This window comes from Amia ocellicauda, chromosome 7 (genome assembly GCF_036373705.1).
Source record: "Amia ocellicauda isolate fAmiCal2 chromosome 7, fAmiCal2.hap1, whole genome shotgun sequence".
NCBI classification, from domain to species: domain Eukaryota; kingdom Metazoa; phylum Chordata; class Actinopteri; order Amiiformes; family Amiidae; genus Amia; species Amia ocellicauda.
Window position 1 is genome coordinate 41,324,269 of NC_089856.1, and position 20,077 is coordinate 41,344,345.

The following is a 20,077-nucleotide window of genomic DNA, read 5'->3' on the forward strand; positions in this document are numbered from 1 at the left end:
GCTTGCAGTTCATTAAAAACCAGAAATGAAAAACTGCATGTGTGCTGGCATCCTCATCTTTTTTCCTACGGATTGGATATAGTTTATCAAAGAAGGCATAAGCTTGTTCGGATATCCAGATTATATCGACAGAAAAGCTTCAGGATGACATTTCTTATTGAATAGGATTTGAGACAAGACAAAAACTGCTGGTCCCACATCTTGAAGTGGAAACATCGTAGTGAGAAGTCGGCAGTTAGGATAGAGAGAGATCGCTGACTGAGGGGATTTCAACAGTCTTGGCAGTCATTAATAAAAGTAGGCATTTTGTTGTTTTTCACACTCGTTTTAGCAATTCAGAATGCGTTTCATTAAGCCTGTCTTTGTGCACCAGGTAAGCAAAGACACCCAGGGAATGAAGGATCTTCCCCACAGGAAAAGCAGTGGTTGACTGATATTTACTGTTTATGTAGCTTGTGTTTAATACGGTGTCCTCTGTCAGCAGTAAATGCCATTCTTAAATAGCTCTGTCCAGAAAAAAATACAAATAAAAAAACAGGCCTTCAATTTATTAAAAACTGGACCGAATAAAATAACAACCAATTTCCTATTTGAACATTGCCAGTGACTAACGTACCTGTGCTTTCAATCCAAACATTGTTTAAGACGGCAGTCTGTATTATTTAATTGTTTCAGTAATTGGAGAAAGTCTTACATCTTTTTCCTCACTGAGCCCAGGAAAGATTATATGTGACGTGTCTCAAAGGAAGCAACGAGTAATTAGCATTTACTAATTCAATAACATGTTTTTGCCTTATAAAAACATCACAAGTAGCTATGGAGACAATGGACTTTATATAATGTTAATTCCTATTTACGATAAATAAATAAATAAATAGATAGATAGATGATAGATGGATAAATACTTTCATCAGTGAATAAAATAATAACTTCTTTGTCTTCCTCAAACTTTAAAGACTACAGGGCTTTGAGCTTTGTTACCATGGACATTTTCTTTACCAGAATTATTTACTGTTTTATCTATTCAATTAATAATGAAATATATAGATAAAGTACATGTTGGTTAGAACAATTAGTATGAAAATGCAGTTTCTCTTCTAGTAACTATTTAATGAGTGACTCTTCTCCTAATTCCACATGTAGGTATTTATCACTTATAGTTGTATTCACTTTAATCAATCATGGCTAAGGTAAATTATTAATAATAATAATAATAATAATAATAATAATAATAATAATATTAATTATTATTATTATTATTATTATTATTATTATTATTATTATTGTTTATTTATTAGCAGACACCCTTATCCAGGGTGACTTACAACATGTAAGAGCAATACAAAGTGCATAATACATTTTACAAATTTCAATGTACAGAAGTGTATATGAGATGTACAGTAAACCGTATATAAGGTCTTAGATCCTAGATTGTAAAAGCTGATAAGTGCAGACAAGATGTTAAGTCACAATCAAGGGCCAGGGGAAAGGGAGTACAGGGGAAATCAAAATAACAATACGAGTACTAGTAATGCAAAAGCAAGAAGTATGACAAAACGTATGAGTGCAATCTTACAGGAGAGTAAATGACTAATGACTAAAGACTAAGTACTGTCTGAAACTTGGAAACACATTACATAGAAGGCTGTAAATGGCATGTATGCTATAAAATGCAGAATAAGTAAAATATGTTTTTATATTGTTATTAACCAGGTTAATGGAGATACACTAACCATCCCATATGTTCACCATTAATAAATTTATAATTTTGTGCTAAAAGATTAGTTTTTACATCATTACATATAATTTGTGAGTGAAATACAAAATGTTGTGCACCTCCAATTAGGAGCCTGATCTCCAGCCATCTTTGCCATTGTGCAGAATCCGAAGCCCCAATGCACTCTAAAGTTAGACTGAATTTGTTAGACCGAAAAAACAATGTTTGGGTGTCTTTGAGTCTCCATCGATGTGGCGAATCCCTGGGAATAAGTAGCTTCCACTCTCCATAGGACCACACACTTTGCACAGCTCTTCACTGACATGATCTTACCTGTTAGATTCACAGATTCCTGCTTATCATGTTTAAATTGACTGCCAGCCCTGTACATTCACACTTTTGGAGATTGTGTTTCCATTATTTCCCTGACCTCTTCATTGGTTGTTGAAACAAACAATATTCTGAAGAGCTGTTCCAAACCCACCAACTGCCCCAGTCTACCAGAAACTAGTTATTATAAATATTTATAGTGTTAAATCATCTTGTGCTTCTTTCCAGTAGATATTTTGCAATCTAATATATTATTTATTATAATTTTTGGCAGATGCTTTCATCCAATGTGATGTTTATAATAAGTCAATACTATCAAAACGTCGCTACCCTTGTCACTTTTGCAAGATCATTTGTAGGGGGTCACGACAAAGCAATTACCACCTCACAAATTATTAATAAGAGATTGCACTGGCGGATCCTATTCATTATTCACTACATCTTAAAAAAATAAAATCCTGTTGCTGACCATAAGGACCCAATTTTCAAGACTCAATTAAATTGCTAAATGTGATGAAAAAAATCTAAGAATACTTAAATAAATAAATACTAATCAATTAAACCAGAACAGCTATTCATTTTTCTGTTCTATGAATCTCCTGGTTAATAATTGAATGTGGTCTCATTTCAGAAAAACAGAGGGTCTATGGAAATGAAGTTCCTCTATTAATTAGCTTAGCCTTGCTGTGTTGGTAAGCAACCCCAGAATTCAATGCAGCTTCCGAATCTAATATAATAATATTCGTTGCAGGGCTCGCGGTGTCCTCTTGTTCTGAATTTATTCACACTGGGAGATTACCTTCTTATCAGCACCCTTGCAGCAAATGCCCATTCGTGGCTCTCTAACATGACAAACTCGGTATGATATCCCAATGCCAAGAACACAAGTCATTTGAACTCAGTCTGACTTGCTTTGGGTCCTCCTCCCAAAAAGAATTCCCGAAGTCCGTCGTTTCAGATAAACCTTCCCTGCCAAGAATCGTGACGTTAGTCGGTGAAGAAGTTTTTAACATACGTAATTTGGGAAAGCAGCTGTCTCTCTTTCAATGGATGATCTTTCCCAAACATTATTCTCACCGCTAGCAGACCTGTTGCGGCCGGGCGTAAATTCCACACACAGACATCTTAAAAAGTCCAGCAAGACAAAGAAGGGTCATCTCTGAGAAAAATACAGACTAAACATGTCATATTTTGCAGGAAAGCAGGTTCTCCATTTTTAAACAGATTTTAAAGTCAACCTGAACCGTGGGTAGGTGACGGAAGTCGTTCATTACAGTATCAGTCAAATGAAAAACAGGATTTGACGCAACACACCACCTGTTTTTTCGTTCTCGCTTATTTTAGACTGCATACTCTACATTTCTTTTACCAAAACAGAACATTAATTCAGTTTAGAAAATCACTTTGAGGAGGAAAGTTCATAGTACATAGCAATTGGGTTGAACTGACTGTGTTGTGCAGCATTAAGACTGTGATCTACTTCTCAGGAGCTTTATTACCATTTTAGTTCTAAAGCCTTATTTCCATATTGGGTTTCCAGTAATAATTGCTACACATTCTTCAAAGATTCAACTGCTCAGCAAATGAAAACTGCAGGGGAAAGAGGGATTGTGTAGCAAAGTGATCTATTGTCTTTTTGTTTTGGTGAGTGGAAAGTTCCCACGTTTGTTCAAAAAGGGTAGTACTTTATGGGACTGATCTACCTGGTGACACAATATAGTTTTACATGTGCAGGAATGAGATGCATGCCACAAGGGTGCCGCTATATTCATAAAGCATTTTTCACCACGCTTCGTTGGTGGTATATTTGTGTGCATGGAAAAACTGATTCCTCCATGCTAAAAACTAAAAATGACTGTTAAATTGGCATGCTACAAGTGATATCTTCACATCTTCAAAGTGTTGTTTTCTTCTCGAGAATAAGACAGGTGTGAACTCCGCGATGATGAATGTTTCATGAGTGGGGCTTTTTGTGTAAAACCATTTGGGATAGATCAGGCAGGGAAATTAATTATTGATACATTTGAAATACAAACTGAGACTGTTGGAATGCAGGGCGGTACAGAAGTAAGAGCAGTTTGTAAGTGCAACTTAACGTACTCTTTAAGTGGTGCTTGTGTGGGTAAAAATAAGAATAATAAATAAATAAAATGACCTTTTGTAAACTTCCAGACAAGCAATCCCGCAAAACTCAAAGGCTGACTGATAACTGCAATTGGATTTCTCTCTGCTGGGACCCCACTTCATATTGTATTTGGCTGAAGCCTTTTGGTCACCTAAAAGGCATTTTACTTCTGGAGGGCTTTGAAAGAGCAGCCATTAGAGTAATTCTGCGGCTATATTATACTGTTACACACAGGTTGGGTCAGTTCAGCTTCTTTAGCGCAGAGCTTCGGGGAGAAAGTGTTAAATCCTAAAGGAGGTCAAGCCAGGCCAGTCCTAGTCACTGCTTTAATGTAATCATACTGTACAGCACACTGAGATAATGTCACCAGGCTCACAGTGACTATTGCTTTGCTAGGTTTTCAAGCCTGGAAAGACAAATCAAATATGGACTGTAAACTGAAAACATACTAGCAAAAAGGACGGCTGAAGCAAGATTTGCATGGACTCACAGCCCACTTCTTAGATGAGAAATGTTTTGACAAGTAATGTAGGCAAGGAAGTCTTTAATGCTGCAGGGAAGTTATTAGTTTCTAATGTATGAGCACACCGCGGTCAGTCATGACCATTTTTACTCGTTTCCTAGTCTTCCCTGGGACAGATGTCCATTTACAACCTCATTGCACAGAGATTTCTGAAATGAGACGAGCCCGCATCCTGTTTAGACGGCTACTGTATCGAATCTCTTACTCGATGGAAATTGATGACAAAATGAAATGCTGAAAAAATAAAAACTGTATTCAAACCACAGCCTCATTTAACACACATTGCCTTCCAACAGGATGCTCGTGAATCACTGCCTTTACTCCTAGCTAACCACCATACAAGCGATCTGTTAGCTGATATTTTCCTTTTACAAAACTGGCTAAAAACATTGCCAACATCTGTTTAGAATGCCAATTTAACAGCTGTGCGTTGATAAAACTGCTCAAAGCTAACTCTCTTAAACTAACCCTACTGTGGGCTGACAAATATTAAAAGAGGAAGCACACCAACAAATTCAATTACCTTGCCTTTATTAAATAAGTGGCAAGTACAAGGTCAAACATTACAACAGCATCCAGAAAAACAGCGACAACCACAAAAACAATGAGTTAATAATCTCCTAAAGTTGTACTTGGACAACTTCCAAGCAATAACAGCAAAACTGTGAAAAGGCCATTGATGTGTCATTTGTGGTTCAGTTGGGTAATTTGGTGTATTACACAAGTATTAAAGTCCTTTTTTGGCAGTCATTCTGGACTTTCTTTGGCATATATTACACAGTCCCTGGAAATGTAACGATACTGGACAGCCAAGCATTTGCGTGTCAGTCCCTGTAACCACAGCTCTGATCCTGACAGAACGGCTGCTGCGATTCCCTCGGGGAGAAGGGCAGGAGGAAGCTTCCCTGCTCTGCCAGAAAGTGTCTTTGCCCAATTCGCTGCCGTTCAGATTTACATCAACACTTTTGCTTCTTCAGGGCTAACTGCAAAACACAAGAACTTGTATTGCATTGCACCTCTGTTATAGTAACATGTTTATCACATTATATGACATATATTTTGAGTAACAGGATGTGGGTGCTTGGCTTGTTGAGTCTGTTATTTTATATAGTTGTGTATATTACACTTTTTGTGCTTCAGTATTTTCATTTTGTTATTATGAGAAACATATGAGAAACCAGCCAATCACAGTCCAAACTGCAAGAGATGACATCCTTTATAAAAAAATAACAACCTGTGAAAACACAACCTATTAAATTCTAAAATACAGCAACGTTTTGGATGAAACAAGGCACTATATTGTTGTTTTTACCCTCTAAACTTTATGTAAGCGAAATACAACAGTACAAATGAAAACTCAAAAGCCTTGAAATTGTATCCAAATTAAAAATTGATTTGATGCTTGTCAGAGCAGTGTGTTCAGAAGACATCTCTGGTTTGTCAGTTGTCCTGGATAGCTCAAGTCACAGGCACTCCAGAGCTCACAAAGCATTGAAATACTTTGACACAATACACTGACACAACCCCAAACAAACCAGGACAAATCAATAATACATAACATACCAAGCAAATTGTGAGTTCCTTGAAATGTAATCATATAAACACATTAAACAGTTTGAAGTGGCAGAGAAAGAGCTGGTGCTATAAACACAGAGCACATGCACAGAATAACAATGAGTGAATCTTAACTTTTCAACTAGAATCTATCCTTTAGGAAATCCGAACAGTTTTCTAAAGTCCTGCGTATTAGCTGTCTGACCATCGGGAATTTAGTCTAAAAGGAAATAAATTAGCATTAACATTCAATTCAAACAAGCTTCAGAGCAGCTGTCCCAAAAAAAAGTATTCCTTTTTTTTTTTTATTATTATTATTTTTTGCCCTCTCCCTTTCTCTGGGTGTTGATGGGTGAAGAGGCTAACCAAAGAAAGAATCAATTAACAGTATGACAAGATGAAAAGTCTTTGAAAGAAAGGCCGAAGCCAGCACTAAATATATCTTGTGTTATATGCAGTGTTATAAATAGTCAACTATATTGATTGGATAGCTTGCAGCTCATTCAACTAAAACTGGAATGAATCTCCAGCAGTATGAAGCTTGGAATGAGTTTCACCGTGATACTAATGTCAACTTTTCCAGTGTGCCATAACTGTGAAGTTATATCATGTTTATGCTTCCAAATGGTACTACAAATTCCAAATGTTCTGTCAGGCTGTTTGAACACTCCACTGTGTACTAAAGCTTGTATGTCTTTTATGAAGGGCACCATCACTCACACTCTGCATTGTGATATTTTGGACTACAGTTTTTGAGGGGGACTGTACATGATAATGCTATTTCAGAGAACCTGAAAGTGTAGCATAGTGGATCAAGGAGAAATTACTGCGTTGCTATCTCGGAGTCCTGACCTCAATCCAATGGAACACCCCAGGGACACAGTGACATCGGCAAAAAAACGGCAGAGAGCAATCTTTACTGCACTAGAAAGAGTCCAGAAGGAGGAACTGGAAAGTCTTTATCTGTCCATCTATCAAACCTATTGCCGCATTCATTTACTATATAATACCTTGCAAAGAACTGTCTTTTTTTCAGATGCTTTGGGAGTACGGTATATTTTATTTATACAATTAATCTTTGAATTCTCTGAAAATAGATAAAATAATAATTTTAAATGAGTGGTCCAGACATTATTAAGCTTTTTCAAATAGATTTGCCTTTATCTGTTCATTTAATGACCTATTCATTTATTTAGTTATATACACATTTATAACTTGTCATATATATATATATATATATATATATATATAACTTGTCATATATATATAAAACTTGTCATATAAAATTCCTTTTGGACTTTAATGATGTGGTTTGGGTAAAAGTTTTAAACTTTGTGGTAAGAAACCGTAAGAAGACGGATATTATGCTACTTCAGCATTACTCTCGGTTCTGGGAGTTTTTTTTTCCATCTCATTGAAACTATCATACAGCATGAATATAGACAGGAGCCCTAAAATCTGAAGATTTGTATTATCACCCATTAATAACCAACTCAGTGTGATATACTAACGAATATATATTTTTCCCCTTAAAATAATTGCAAAACTGTGCCTCAGAAATAGTTAATGGAATGAAACTCTTTTTCCTACTTAAACCGAACCCGTTTGGGGAGAGCTCTCAAAGGACCATGAATGGCACACTATAAAAAAGACAATCTATGCCATATTTTAAAATCACAGTGAACTCGAAGGCAACAAATCAAGTTAAATATATGGTGAGGCACTTCAGGACCAGGGAAGTTATAAACCGGGCTAAGCATCATCTTGACATTTTTATCATCGCACGCACCTCTCCTATAAATCAGGTGAAGCCATGAAAGGAAATGTGTGACATTAAAAACAACATGCATCATTGGACCAGTGAAATTTCTTCTGTAACCTTTCTGTTAAAAGGGGATTGCTCAGTCGGAAATGGGATTGTGTGTGTGTGTGCGTGTTTGGATGAGGGAGAGATTTACGAGATGGCGTAATTGGAGCCTTTTGCTTTGGCCGGACCGAAGGGTGCCACCATAAATCTAAAGTTAACGGGGTGATTTAGAAACACTTAGACTCTGACTGGAGTATAATCACCATCTGGAAGATGAACTTGCAGGTAGATGGAAAAGGTCAGGTTTTCAGTGTAGATTTAATTTGCCAATTCATAAAGTTCAAGAAAATAACTTTTTGCAGTCTGTTGCCAATCATGGTAATAACTGCAAAAAAAATCTTTAAATCGACCATGCCCCTTTAATAATAGCTTCACTGAAGTAAACTCTTATTGAACAAAAACCTTTTAAACTTAAGCTTAGTTCAGGTGAGCTATTAGATCTGCATGCCTCTATAAGGACTTTTATTTATTTTCCGATGCTCCATTACTTTAACAGTTTGACTGAAATAATTAAAATTAAATGCTGATCAATTAAATACACTACAACTTTTGGATGTGCCAAAAGCCTACACGATAATAGACACCTGGTAAATTCCATAGGTGTTACTCCCTGAAGTAAAAAGACACCCTTCTTTACATAAGCAGTGTCAGGGACTGCTGTATCTGAGACCAGCTACCCAACCATGAAGACACCCTATGCAGAGTGGTAATTTAGTCTGGTTCTCGGCTTTGTGGTGTCATGATAATGGAAGACCAATTTGTTCAAAAAATGATTAAATAAATAACTAAATATAACAAAAAATAAACCATTTTCTTTTTTATTTATTTAATTATGCATGTAATGCTTGCTTTATTTGGTAACTTCAACAGCACGGCAATGACTGCTATAAGACATTCCTCGAACATCTCAATGAATGTGTTATATTGCCCTGAAAATGTACTGGCATGTCTGCCTCACTCAATCTTCGTCACTTGTGCCTCACAAATCACACTACATTAAACTTCAGAGATGGGTTTTGTCTGTTTAAGGGATGAAAAGCCAAAACTTCAGCTAACATGTGCTTTTGCTGTGTAATTGGATTTACAGGGAACATATTTGTAGACCCCACTTCCTTTATTAATTCTACAGAAACAAGGCTGAGTTCTATACAAAACCTCCATTTGATCAGTTAATCATTTGATCTTCAATGAGAATCTAACTTACCTTTTTCAAATACTCCTGTTTTTCTCCCTCTCACAGATCTGCTTTGTAAATCTTGACAAAGACAACGAGGATTACCGCGATGATAAGTGTATAAAGGTAGGTTTTAAATTGAGCCGTGTATTTGTGACTAATATACTATTGCACGCTACTGGAATCATTCTGGATTATATACACACACATGCACGCACACACATTTTTAATGGTGTAGGTTTGGGTTGAGCATTTACAAGAACATTTCCATGTCTGCATTTATCATTGTGGATAAGAGCTTTTTCTTTTCTTTCTACAATGTGGACGGATATACAAAGACGGCAGATACAGAAATAGAAAGATAGATGGTCCATTCCCTGTAGACAAAGAAAGCTGTCATTATGCTGTTATTGCACAGCTCACTTTTTACCATCTGCTTCCAGAAGCTGGCTGCCGTCTCTCCTGCTCTCCCCAAGCTGATCGAGTCCCTAAATGTGCAACAGCCCAGGGAGAACGAGATCTTTCTCCTCAGCGGATTGGATTCCTCTGAACCATGCCAGCAGGACTTATACAATCAACAGGTGACACTCCCCTCAGTAAACAAGAACTGGCACATTTGGTCCAAAAGAGGGGAGATGGAAGTTTAAAATTGATTATTTGTATACACTTTGAGATTGCTTTTTAATAACCCCCAGATGCACTTAAAAACCAGCCCATAATCACCCTGTTAAACTGCAGTAGTTAAGTGTGTTTCTAGCATGCATTCTGTAATAATTTTTTGGCATTAAAAACCTGCTGTTCCAAATTGAAATTTGCATAAAATCTCAAAATGTAGCTGCCAGGCAAATATGTTCTCTGCCGTTTCCCACTAACTTGCATAACTTATATTACTCCAATAAGTGACTTAAATAGCTGCAGAAGACAACTTACTTCCAGTGATTGCTTCTGAATGCCATGCTGAAGACAATAAACCTTCTGGAAATTACTTACTGAAGCCAAGCCCACATCCATAGCCCATAGTTTGAACATATATATTGTACTTTATGTCCTTCGTGTTTGCTTGTTGGTTTGTTTAACTAATCCTTTCTACTTAACATTTCTACTGTTACCTTGTATTGTTTTAGCTTCATAATGCATGCAACCAACCTAAGACATCAACCAAATTTTTCATGATTAATAATAATCCAAACACTATGGCTTGCAGACTTCCTTTGTCTGCTCCAAATGCACTTGCTACTTTTAAATTATGACCGATCTTCCAGGGATGTTTGATGTTATTTCTGAAGATCTTACCAATTTGGTTTCTTGTTGTTTTTAGAGCTTGCGAGCCGCGGATGTTTGCCTAATCCAGTGCGCTCGGGGAAACAAGCACACTCATCCCAGCTGCATCATTTTCGAAATCAACAAGTTCCTCATTGGGCTCGAGTCTGGTCAGGAGAGACAGTTGCAAACAGGCCGATACGGATACCAAAAAGCTGAGGACGACACCAACCGGTCCGTCTCTTCCATAGAGGAGGACTTTCTCACAGCATCTGAACATCTGGAGGACAGTGAAGAGGATGCCTACAGAAATGGTAATTATCCACCCATGCATTTTTACTGTATATTGGTCAAATTAGTTTATTGCTAACTATTTCTGTACATATCTCTGTGTCCATTTCTGTCAGGTTTTGGAGATCAAGTGACATGTAAAAATAAATCAGTGAATTTGTTCTGTCATGAATTTTAGGTGGTACAGCATATGGCCTTAAGGCCTTAAGTTCCACAGTATGCACATTAATTACTTTATGATATAAAATTAGAACCATGCTATATATATTTGTGCTAAGTTAGGGATGTTTTTAGGAGTGTATAGGTTATCTGCTTAGAGAATGGAATTCCAAATATATTTTTGGATAGTGAAGAAAAAGAAAAAGGTAACTCTATGTCCAGTAAAAAAACTGTAATGGAAAATTACATTTCTCTCCTCTAGATTTTGAGAACAATGACTTTATGGATCTCTTCACACACGACAAAAACATAGGAGGAATGAGAATCGACAGGCTGAGGCATAAAAAAGGACCCAGCGGCGAATGGGACACAGCCGTGGAGGGAACTGTGTGTGTGACAGCCGATAAACCCATGAAGCCGCCTCACAGTCGCTCTCCACTTCAAAATGCAGCAGAGTTCCAGACAGACTCAAAGAAATCCCATCATAGCACCAGCCAGGGATTTGCTTTATCAAAAAAAGCCACACAAGATGGGCACAGTGCAGTCCCAAAACAAAGCAGCAAAGCACAATCCCGCTCACAGAGTACACAAGAATCTGCAGGCCATTACGCCACAAACCTGGCAGAATCAGTGCTTCAAGATGCCTTCATTAAGCTATCCCAGGACGAGCCTTATTTCACAACAGAGGCAGCTTTAAGTGTCTCGGCGGGGAGCCACATAGCCCTCAGCTCCAAAACAAATGAGCCGAAACCCACTCGGGGATGCTCGTTTGAGCTACCCAAGATCGTTATTGTGCAAAGTCCAGATAATTGTGAAAGTGTGACAGAATGGCCAGGGACTCCGTCTTCACACACAAACACCTGGGAGGAAAACGACAGCCTCAAAGACACTTGCGATCACCCCCTGGAACACGGCTCCGAGCCTTCCCACTTCCTGCCCAAACACACGCCTAAACCTGTGGAAGTAGCTTTAGCATGTGCAGCCAGTGTAATTGGAACTATTTCCAGTCCTCAAGCTACCGAAAAGCTGAAATTAGACCCAAGCGCAACAGATCTGAAAACAATAATTCCCGCAGAACAAACTTCCGAGGATTACGAGGAAGATGATGAGGATGAAGAAGAAGAAGAAGAAGAAGCAGAGAAGGACCACCTGGGGATGGATTACTCCTTTTCTTCTGCGCTGTGTGGCATGGCCCAAGTTGCAAGTGCGGTGGCAGTGGTTGACCTAACTGAAGAGCCCAATGAGAGCTATTCTCCATCTCAAGGGCTCTTGTCAGCGGCAGAAGCTTCGGCGGCCATCACACTTCACTGTAGCGTGACTGTGGGCTCCAGAATCGACCCGTTTACTACCAACATTGCAGAGGTCCTGCTGAATGAAGCATCCTCGATTTTAACCCAGCCAGAAAATTATGGGAGCATTGGAGACTTCCTGGAATCCACACAAAATAAAATTGTGGAAAGCATCACTAAACCAACAAGCTGTCATTTAGATGAGATTGAGGTGGACGCTTTTGCTAACATGCTTTCAGATGCCATCTTCAAACACTCGTTAGAGAGAGCAATGAAAAGAAAAGAACTGGAGAGCCCAAGCAAATACATTTCTGACATACAGGACTTTGTTTTAGAGAGTGCAAACAACTTGCTGTTGGATGTGCTACTTATCACATCTAAGAAAATCAGTGATATTTCCAGGCACAGTAAGGTGTCCTCAGACATGGCTGAAGTTGATATCGGCTCCAAAGATTATGAAACAACCCTCAAGAAAAGCAGGCAGCCATTAAACCAGTTATTAAGTTTGATTGGATCAAGCCAGTCTGATAATATAGAAAACCAAACGAATCTGCTTCACAGCAAAGACAAGTTGTCAAACTTTACCGGGATCAAGGAAGAAAAAGTGGTCCAAGAAGAGCAAGAAACCGAACCAGCAAGCTCATGCTGTTTGGCACAAATTAAAGATCAGCGGGGAGCCAGTCTGGTCCATGTTGTACCGTTGGTCCAAGACTGTACCACCCTTCAGTATCAAATAAGTAAAAGTACCACCAAAGATCTGAAGATCACTCCAGAAACAGACAGAACAATGTCAGTGTCTGATTCAAAGCAGCCTTTCCAAGAGATACTCACCCAGAACATCATCACAGAAAAACACAGAAGTACTGTGCTGATGGACAATGACACTAAATTGTCCACAACATCCTCCTGGCAGCCCTTACTATCTCCCTTACCAAAACCAGTACCAGAAAGCAAATCCTCAGTTTCAGGTTTTGCAGACGATCTCGCTGCAACCGTAGTCTCGATGGCCACAGAGATGGCTGCGATCTGCCTGGAGAACTCCAACGGGAAGCAGCCATGGTTCTGCGCCTGGAAAGGGGGACTGGAGAACCCTGAGAACTACCTGATGCCCTGCAGGACAGTCAAAAGGAAAAAGGAGAGCCAGAGCAATGCGGCCGTCACGAAGAAGCACAGGCCACCCCGGCTCAGTGAAATTAAAAAGAAAACCGAGGAGCAGCCGGAGCTGATGGAGCGACTGATGAACAGGGTGGTGGACGAATCCATGAACTTAGACGAGCCCACGGACCCATTCACCTTGTTTGCTACAGAGGTGACCGCGAAGATCATGAACTGCCCCGAGCTGAATGTGGTGGACACTTCGAAACAGGGTCACCCGAGGACCCGGCTGCAGTGCGACAGGTGGAGCAGGGGGAAGGCATCAAGCTACGAAAGCATCCCAGAGGAAGATGCCGATTCCTCCCATCTGATCAACATGCTGGGCCCGGGGACCAGGCTCGGGCAGAACATGAGCCGGGGCAGTTCGATATCGAAGCAGTCGAGCTGTGAAAGTATCACAGACGAATTCTCCAGGTTCATGGTGAATCAGATGGAGAACGAGGGCAGGGGCTTCGACTTGCTGCTCGACTATTACGCCGGTAAAAACGCCAACAATATCTTGAGTTCGGCGATGCAGCAGGTCACCAAAAAGAACGGGCACCTCAACGTGAGGTCAACGTGCCTGTCCAAGCAGTCGAGCACGGAGAGCATCACTGAGGAGTTTTACAGATTCATGCTCAAAGAAATGGACAAGGAGAATAAAGATTACAATGCGCTGAAAACCAAAGAGTGGAGTAACAGCTTGTTGCCTCCGACTCCAAGAACACCTTTTTGTTTCAGGCAGTCGTCAATGCCGGACAGAAGATCATCTGACTCCAGGTTGACAGTGAACTCCCCTGTGAAAGCCAATTCTTTTGACGGCTTCGCCAGAAACATACATGGAGATACTCTCAGCATATATTCCGGCAACACAGTGTCAGCCACGGGCCTTTGCAAGTCGGATTCCTGTTTGTATCAAAGGGGACACACCGACCAGATCACAGACATGCTCATTCACGAGACCTGGTCCAGTTCCATCGAGTCTCTCATGCGGAAGAATAAGATTATCGTGGACGATGACGACAGCATGGATCTGGACCTGTCAATGAATGATTCCCAGCCTCACGTTGAGCTGTTCGCAAACAGACTGGCTGCCGACATTGTCGAGAGCGGGAGGTCTTTACTCGGGGGTCAGCAGGAGTCTGTGGACAGCCGACCGCTCACCCCAGTGGCAGAGAGGAGGAGATGTTTCAAAAGCAAGACTGAGTCACGTTTCAGGCAGCCGGCGTCTGACCGGATCAAATCGACCCAGGAAAGAAAGCCTTCTGTAGCCAACGAGGCTGTGTGCATTGCCTCCCTTCCTCAATGCCCGAGGGAAGTGCCTTTGATTCAGATAGAGGGAGATCAAAGAGAGGAGTTCAGTCAAGACACAGAAAGCCGTGACTCTCTTGTAGCCTCCCCTGGGACACCGGGCAGAGAGTGTCACCCTCGGGAGAAGCCCAAAGAAATGAGCACAGAGACGACCTCTTTTAATCATAGCAGGTATGTCTCACAAGCGGGTCAGATACACTTTTGATTCATCATCTGTTAGTCTTTTTAAGTGGTGTGAGTGATAAGCAGAGCAATTTGATTGAAAGGAGTAAATTGTAAAGCTCCAGGCTTTATTTCCCCCACTCTTTTTTAGACGTACGTTTGCTTCGATATCAAAGTAAAGTCTGTGAAAAACGTTGCAACACCCCAGATACGTTTTTTTTCCCAAAGCTTTTAGAAATATTAAATAAAGGTGGAACAGACATGACAAAAAAATCATTTTCTAAATGGAGTCTGTGTGAAATGCCAAGATTTTTAACGATGCACGATTCTACTAACAATCCCCTGCAATTTATAGGAAAGTGAACTTTGCAGATGAAAGCTCAGTGAGACTCAGTATATACAATCATTCCCTTAAAGTACTACAGACATTAAACATTTAAAAAATAATTACTTTTATTATTTTTTTGTGAGTGAAATGAAAAACTGGCTGTAGGGCTCCAAAAGCAGACCATTTGTTATGAGCAACATTCCCACTATCACAATTGAGAAATAGGAATTACTCTGAATACTTAATTGCATCAATTTAAAAATGTAGACTAAACATCCACCTCTTCCCTTCATTAAAACTAGAGAGTGAATTAATACAAAATAATATAAAATTAAGATAAACGATCCACTGCCTCTAAAACAAACTCCAACAAAAAAAAAGAAAAAGAAAAAAGCACCACATTCTGGCACATTTAATATTTGTTCTGTCTCAGAATATTTCTTTTTTCCCTGATTCTCAGAAAGAGACACTGACAGCTTTTCTCTTTCAGCCAGTGACTGTGCATTAGCTGTAGAAAGCAAACATACATGTATTTGACTTAGTGTAATATAAAATGGCATGACAATGACTTGAAGCAGACAAACCAAGAAAGGATATGAAAGTCAAATCTAAAACGAATTTCAAGCCTTCAAAAATTATTAGATCTCTTTTGGAGGAGAGGGGGTGGAGGTTACACAGCAACCCGAGGCCAATCAATACATATTTAAGCTCTAAAATATATATAGAGAGAGTATTACATTACAGTGTCACTTCATTTCCATCACAAAGAGTGTGCTGAAGTTATTTAAAGGCTGGTGTGACACTGGAGTCACTTCCCTTGCACACTCTCACACAAGACGGGACTATTAGCCACCTATGTGGATCAATTAACACGGGTTAATGCCATTTGCTTTTTCCAGCCTTGATTGTAACAAGCCTGTAATAGCTTCAGTAGTTGACAATGGGTCACCGTCAGAGGAAAGTCCACAGAACATTTGCAGCAGCGATGAGAGCACGGGAAGCTGGTCGCAGATTGCCAATGAAGATGACCCTCCCGAGGATACCAGTAGCTATATTCAGCTGAGCGAAGGGTCAGTAAAGTCCCTTCCCTGGTATATTAACCAGCAACCAGCCAAATCTGACCATGCTCACCTATCATGCAGTCAAAGCCAATTCTGCTTCTCATCCGTCCATCACAGCACCAGCGCTGCTTGATTTGTTATTGCACTCGCAAAACAGAGATCCTGTTCTGTGCAGGACGTTTCTTCCTCTGGGAATCAGAGGGAGGATCTGTTACATCTGCTAAACATACAGCTGGCTTATTGTGAACCATTGTAAACGGATGTATCATGCCAGTTAGTTCGTCAGTAGGCAGCGCAGGGTACGACATCGCTGCAGCACTGAGAGTTCAGTAAAATGAAGAAGCCAGAGGTGACGCTGGTCTTAAAAAGACAGCGAAACAGTCTAGCATTGCACTTCCCGGGTTTCGAAACCCTGCTTGTTTTTGATGGGAAGCGTGGCTCAATCCAGTTTACTTTTCTTTTCTATCAAAAAAAATCTAAGCTCTGCGGGGGGGCATGTCATAAACGCAATCTATTTGCAGTGCCGGTGATGACATGGATGTCAGGAAAGCTCACGCACATCTCTCTCCTACCGTTAATGCAGACGCTTAAGCAACAGGGGAACTATATTTACACTAATTAAAAAATTGTAGGATGTCACTTACTTGGATGTAGATCAACACAGATATGCTGTGCTTGTCGAAGCCATGAAAGACCTGTAAATTCAAACTGCCCTACTCTAAACTCACTATCACTTTATAAGGGCCAAAAAATAAGGTTAAAAACAGTACAATCTGGTGGATATAAGTTGCCTTCACAGTTGTATCGTCAATTGCCAGGATTACAATTATGGTATCTTTGGGAGAACAAGATTGTACTATCAATAGCCTTTACATGACACACTATAAAAAGTCAATTGAACTATACCTCAGTTTAGCACTGCACTTAATTATAATCCTAATGAATAACAGACTCCAGGAGATCAGATTTTGATTGAATTAAACGGCAACAACTGTGTCAGTGATTGAGAAAGATAATTATGTCTTAGACAATGAACTGTGTCTGATACATCTCGTCATGATCTTAAATGCATATGTGGCTATAGTGTACGCCTGCACCCAGTTATTTATATACTTATGTGTTTGTGTTTGTGTCTTATTTTAATTCAGAAATGGAAACAGTAGTGCATCCAGTCTGGGTCTTGCGGATCTAGAATCCTTTCCGGATATTATTCCCCCTTGTAAATTAATAAGGTAATTCGACCTACACCAAAAAAAAAGAATAAATGCTAGTAAACTACCACAATGTTTAAAAATGAATGTCTTTGTCTACAAAACAGTACTTTAACAATATTAATAATAATTAATAATAATGTGGTTTGTAATGTTCTATTTTCTAAAAATATTATTTTTCTTCTTCCACAAGTGAAATACCAGAGGGAAATGCTCTGCTGAAAGACAATCAGGAAAATGTGGATGGTGAGTAAAGGAACACACTTTTGCACTGGAAGGAAAATGAGTAACCTTTCAGAATGGAAAACAACAACAACAACATTTAGTGTAAAACAATGTAATTTTATTTAATTAAAACAATCCATCACTATACATTTACATAATTGAATCACCTGGGTGGTCTAATAAATGTTGCATCTCATGTTTAATATTACAGATCTGTTTTTGATCACTGCAAGGAAATGCATACTAAAGTTACTATAGAGGGAAATATACTGTACAATGAGAACGTGAAATATGAATTAATGGATTATAAATGTCAGTGGATTGCATCATATTATTCAGTTTAAAAGTCTTTGTTTATTTTTGTTTGACCTGATCCCTGTTAAAAATCACCTGACTACCAGGTAGAATATGAAATGGCTGTTCAATGAACTGTTTCCTACAATATTTTCTAATTGTGAGGTGCCAGGCAGGACAAAGACCGTGCCTAGTCCAAGTGACTGCTGCATTGAAGGGGACTATGTCAGACCCTCAGTAACCTTTTTCTTTTACAGATTTTTCCCTTGAAACATCTTCTAATGCACATTGACGTGACCCACTTTAGGCAGGGTCCCTGTAACCAAGCCTGTCCAGAAGTCATACTACATTTATTAAAACACAGCATTCACTGCCCATATTGCGATGCAAGTTCATAAATCAATGAGTAATACTGGAAGTGTGACTATTTGTTATATATAGGAAGCATTTTATTTATGCATCTTTAAAAAATAAACCCAATATAAAATGTTACGGAGTGCGGTGTAACAAAATGAATTGCATGGCTAGATGAACACCTAAGATCAGCAGTTTCCATGACCCTCAGACTGGTTTTCCTCTTTTGCAGAAATGACCTCTGGGCTCTCAATAGGAGCCAGCAGCAGCCACAGGGAGCTTCTAGTAATGAACTTTGACCTGGAGCCCGATTGCGTGGACTCCGAATTACGGGTGACTCTGCAGTGGATTGCCGCCTCTGAGCTCGGAGTCCCAACCATCTACTTCAGGAAATCTCAAGAGAAGAGGATAGACAAGGTGTGTGGAGAAGTCGAACATTTCTTTACCAATAAGTTACTGTAATGATAACAACAAAATATTGATACTTTGTGTACATAAATGGACTTCACAGATATTTCAGATGTCACTGGACAGCTGTTTGTTTGATTTATTGACTAAGTTGTTGTTTGTTTCTTTCAGTTTCTGGAAATAGTGCGATTTGTTCATCAGAAAGCCTGGAATGTCGGAGACCTCTTCCATGCCGTTGTGCAGTATTGTAAACTACAAGATGAAAATGGCGATTCTTTGACGAGTCTATATGACTGGCTTTTGGAGACTTGTTAAGGTAAACAGATTACCGAGAATGTTAAAACACACGTTGCAGGATCAGTTTAATGTTCAAACAGAAATTGTGACCATATAGTCTTTGTGGGAGTTGTTGTTGCAAGGTACATACATGTTAGCGTATGTTAACTGCGTTATTGGTCTTATTAGAATACCTAGTCTAAAGAATGCCATTTGAAACAGATTGTCATATTTAGCGCTAAAATTATTGTGAAGCCGACGATGCAATTACACGTTGAATGATGATGCACCCTTTAAGATTAGCATGTTGCTCATTCTGAAATGCACGGAAGAGTTTGATCAACAGGGAGAGAGAAGAAATGGATAGCCTTCAAAATTCAAAGCCATTGAAATCCTCCTAAAATCAAAGCTTTTAAAAATATTTTCATTGTTATTAGACATGTTAAAGGGTTTGATTAAACTTATTTCAACATGCTAAAATTCCAAGATGCTATTTTCCAATTTGAAAGAACAATCAACCGAAGAATCTTGTACTCACGTACCGAAATGAGGCATACCTTATATCTTGCACAATTATCCATTTGAAAATCGACTATTCATTTACACAACCATGTGACGAGGGTACGAGAGATGTATCTGGCATTTATTCCCGCTCCTCAATGTACAAAACCTTTTTGTAACTTCAAAATGTATTCATAAGTAAGCTGGTTATTTGTGCACCATATTAATTTAAATGATTTATTTTAGATATCTGTAAATATTGTATATTTTGGGTAAATGCACCTTGAGTACAATATGATGCTCTTAATAAATGACCGAGGTAAAATGGTGTGGAATATAATTTGTAATATAAAGAGCAATTTCTATGTGAATCTGGTTGTAAGTTTTTTTGCTGTAATAGTCCAGTCATGTTTTATCAGCATTCAAAGCACACACAGAGTGTCAAAGATGTCACTGTATTACTGAATGTAACATTTTGGAATTAATAAATATCTATGTAATGTGATCGATTACTGTATTATTC

At 39.0% G+C, this 20,077-nt stretch overlaps 1 protein-coding gene across 4 annotated transcripts in view; it reads left to right on the forward strand.

Moving 5' to 3' along the window:
* The window catches only part of sphkap (SPHK1 interactor, AKAP domain containing), an 89,995-nt gene extending 69,936 nt beyond the window's left edge, over positions 1-20,059 (forward strand). For 3 of the 4 annotated variants that reach the window (XM_066709664.1, XM_066709662.1, XM_066709665.1), the window contains 8 exons: positions 9,357-9,416; positions 9,734-9,871; positions 10,609-10,864; positions 11,263-14,905; positions 17,434-17,517; positions 17,690-17,742; positions 18,602-18,786; positions 18,949-20,059. In XM_066709664.1, coding sequence (XP_066565761.1) covers positions 9,357-9,416; positions 9,734-9,871; positions 10,609-10,864; positions 11,263-14,905; positions 17,434-17,517; positions 17,690-17,742; positions 18,602-18,786; positions 18,949-19,092 — 4,563 coding nt within the window. In that variant the 3' untranslated portion in view covers positions 19,093-20,059. The remainder of the gene's footprint in view (positions 1-9,356; positions 9,417-9,733; positions 9,872-10,608; positions 10,865-11,262; positions 14,906-17,433; positions 17,518-17,689; positions 17,743-18,601; positions 18,787-18,948) is intronic. The other variant, XM_066709666.1, reaches the window with a different exon arrangement.
* Positions 20,060-20,077: the final 18 nt, after the last annotated feature.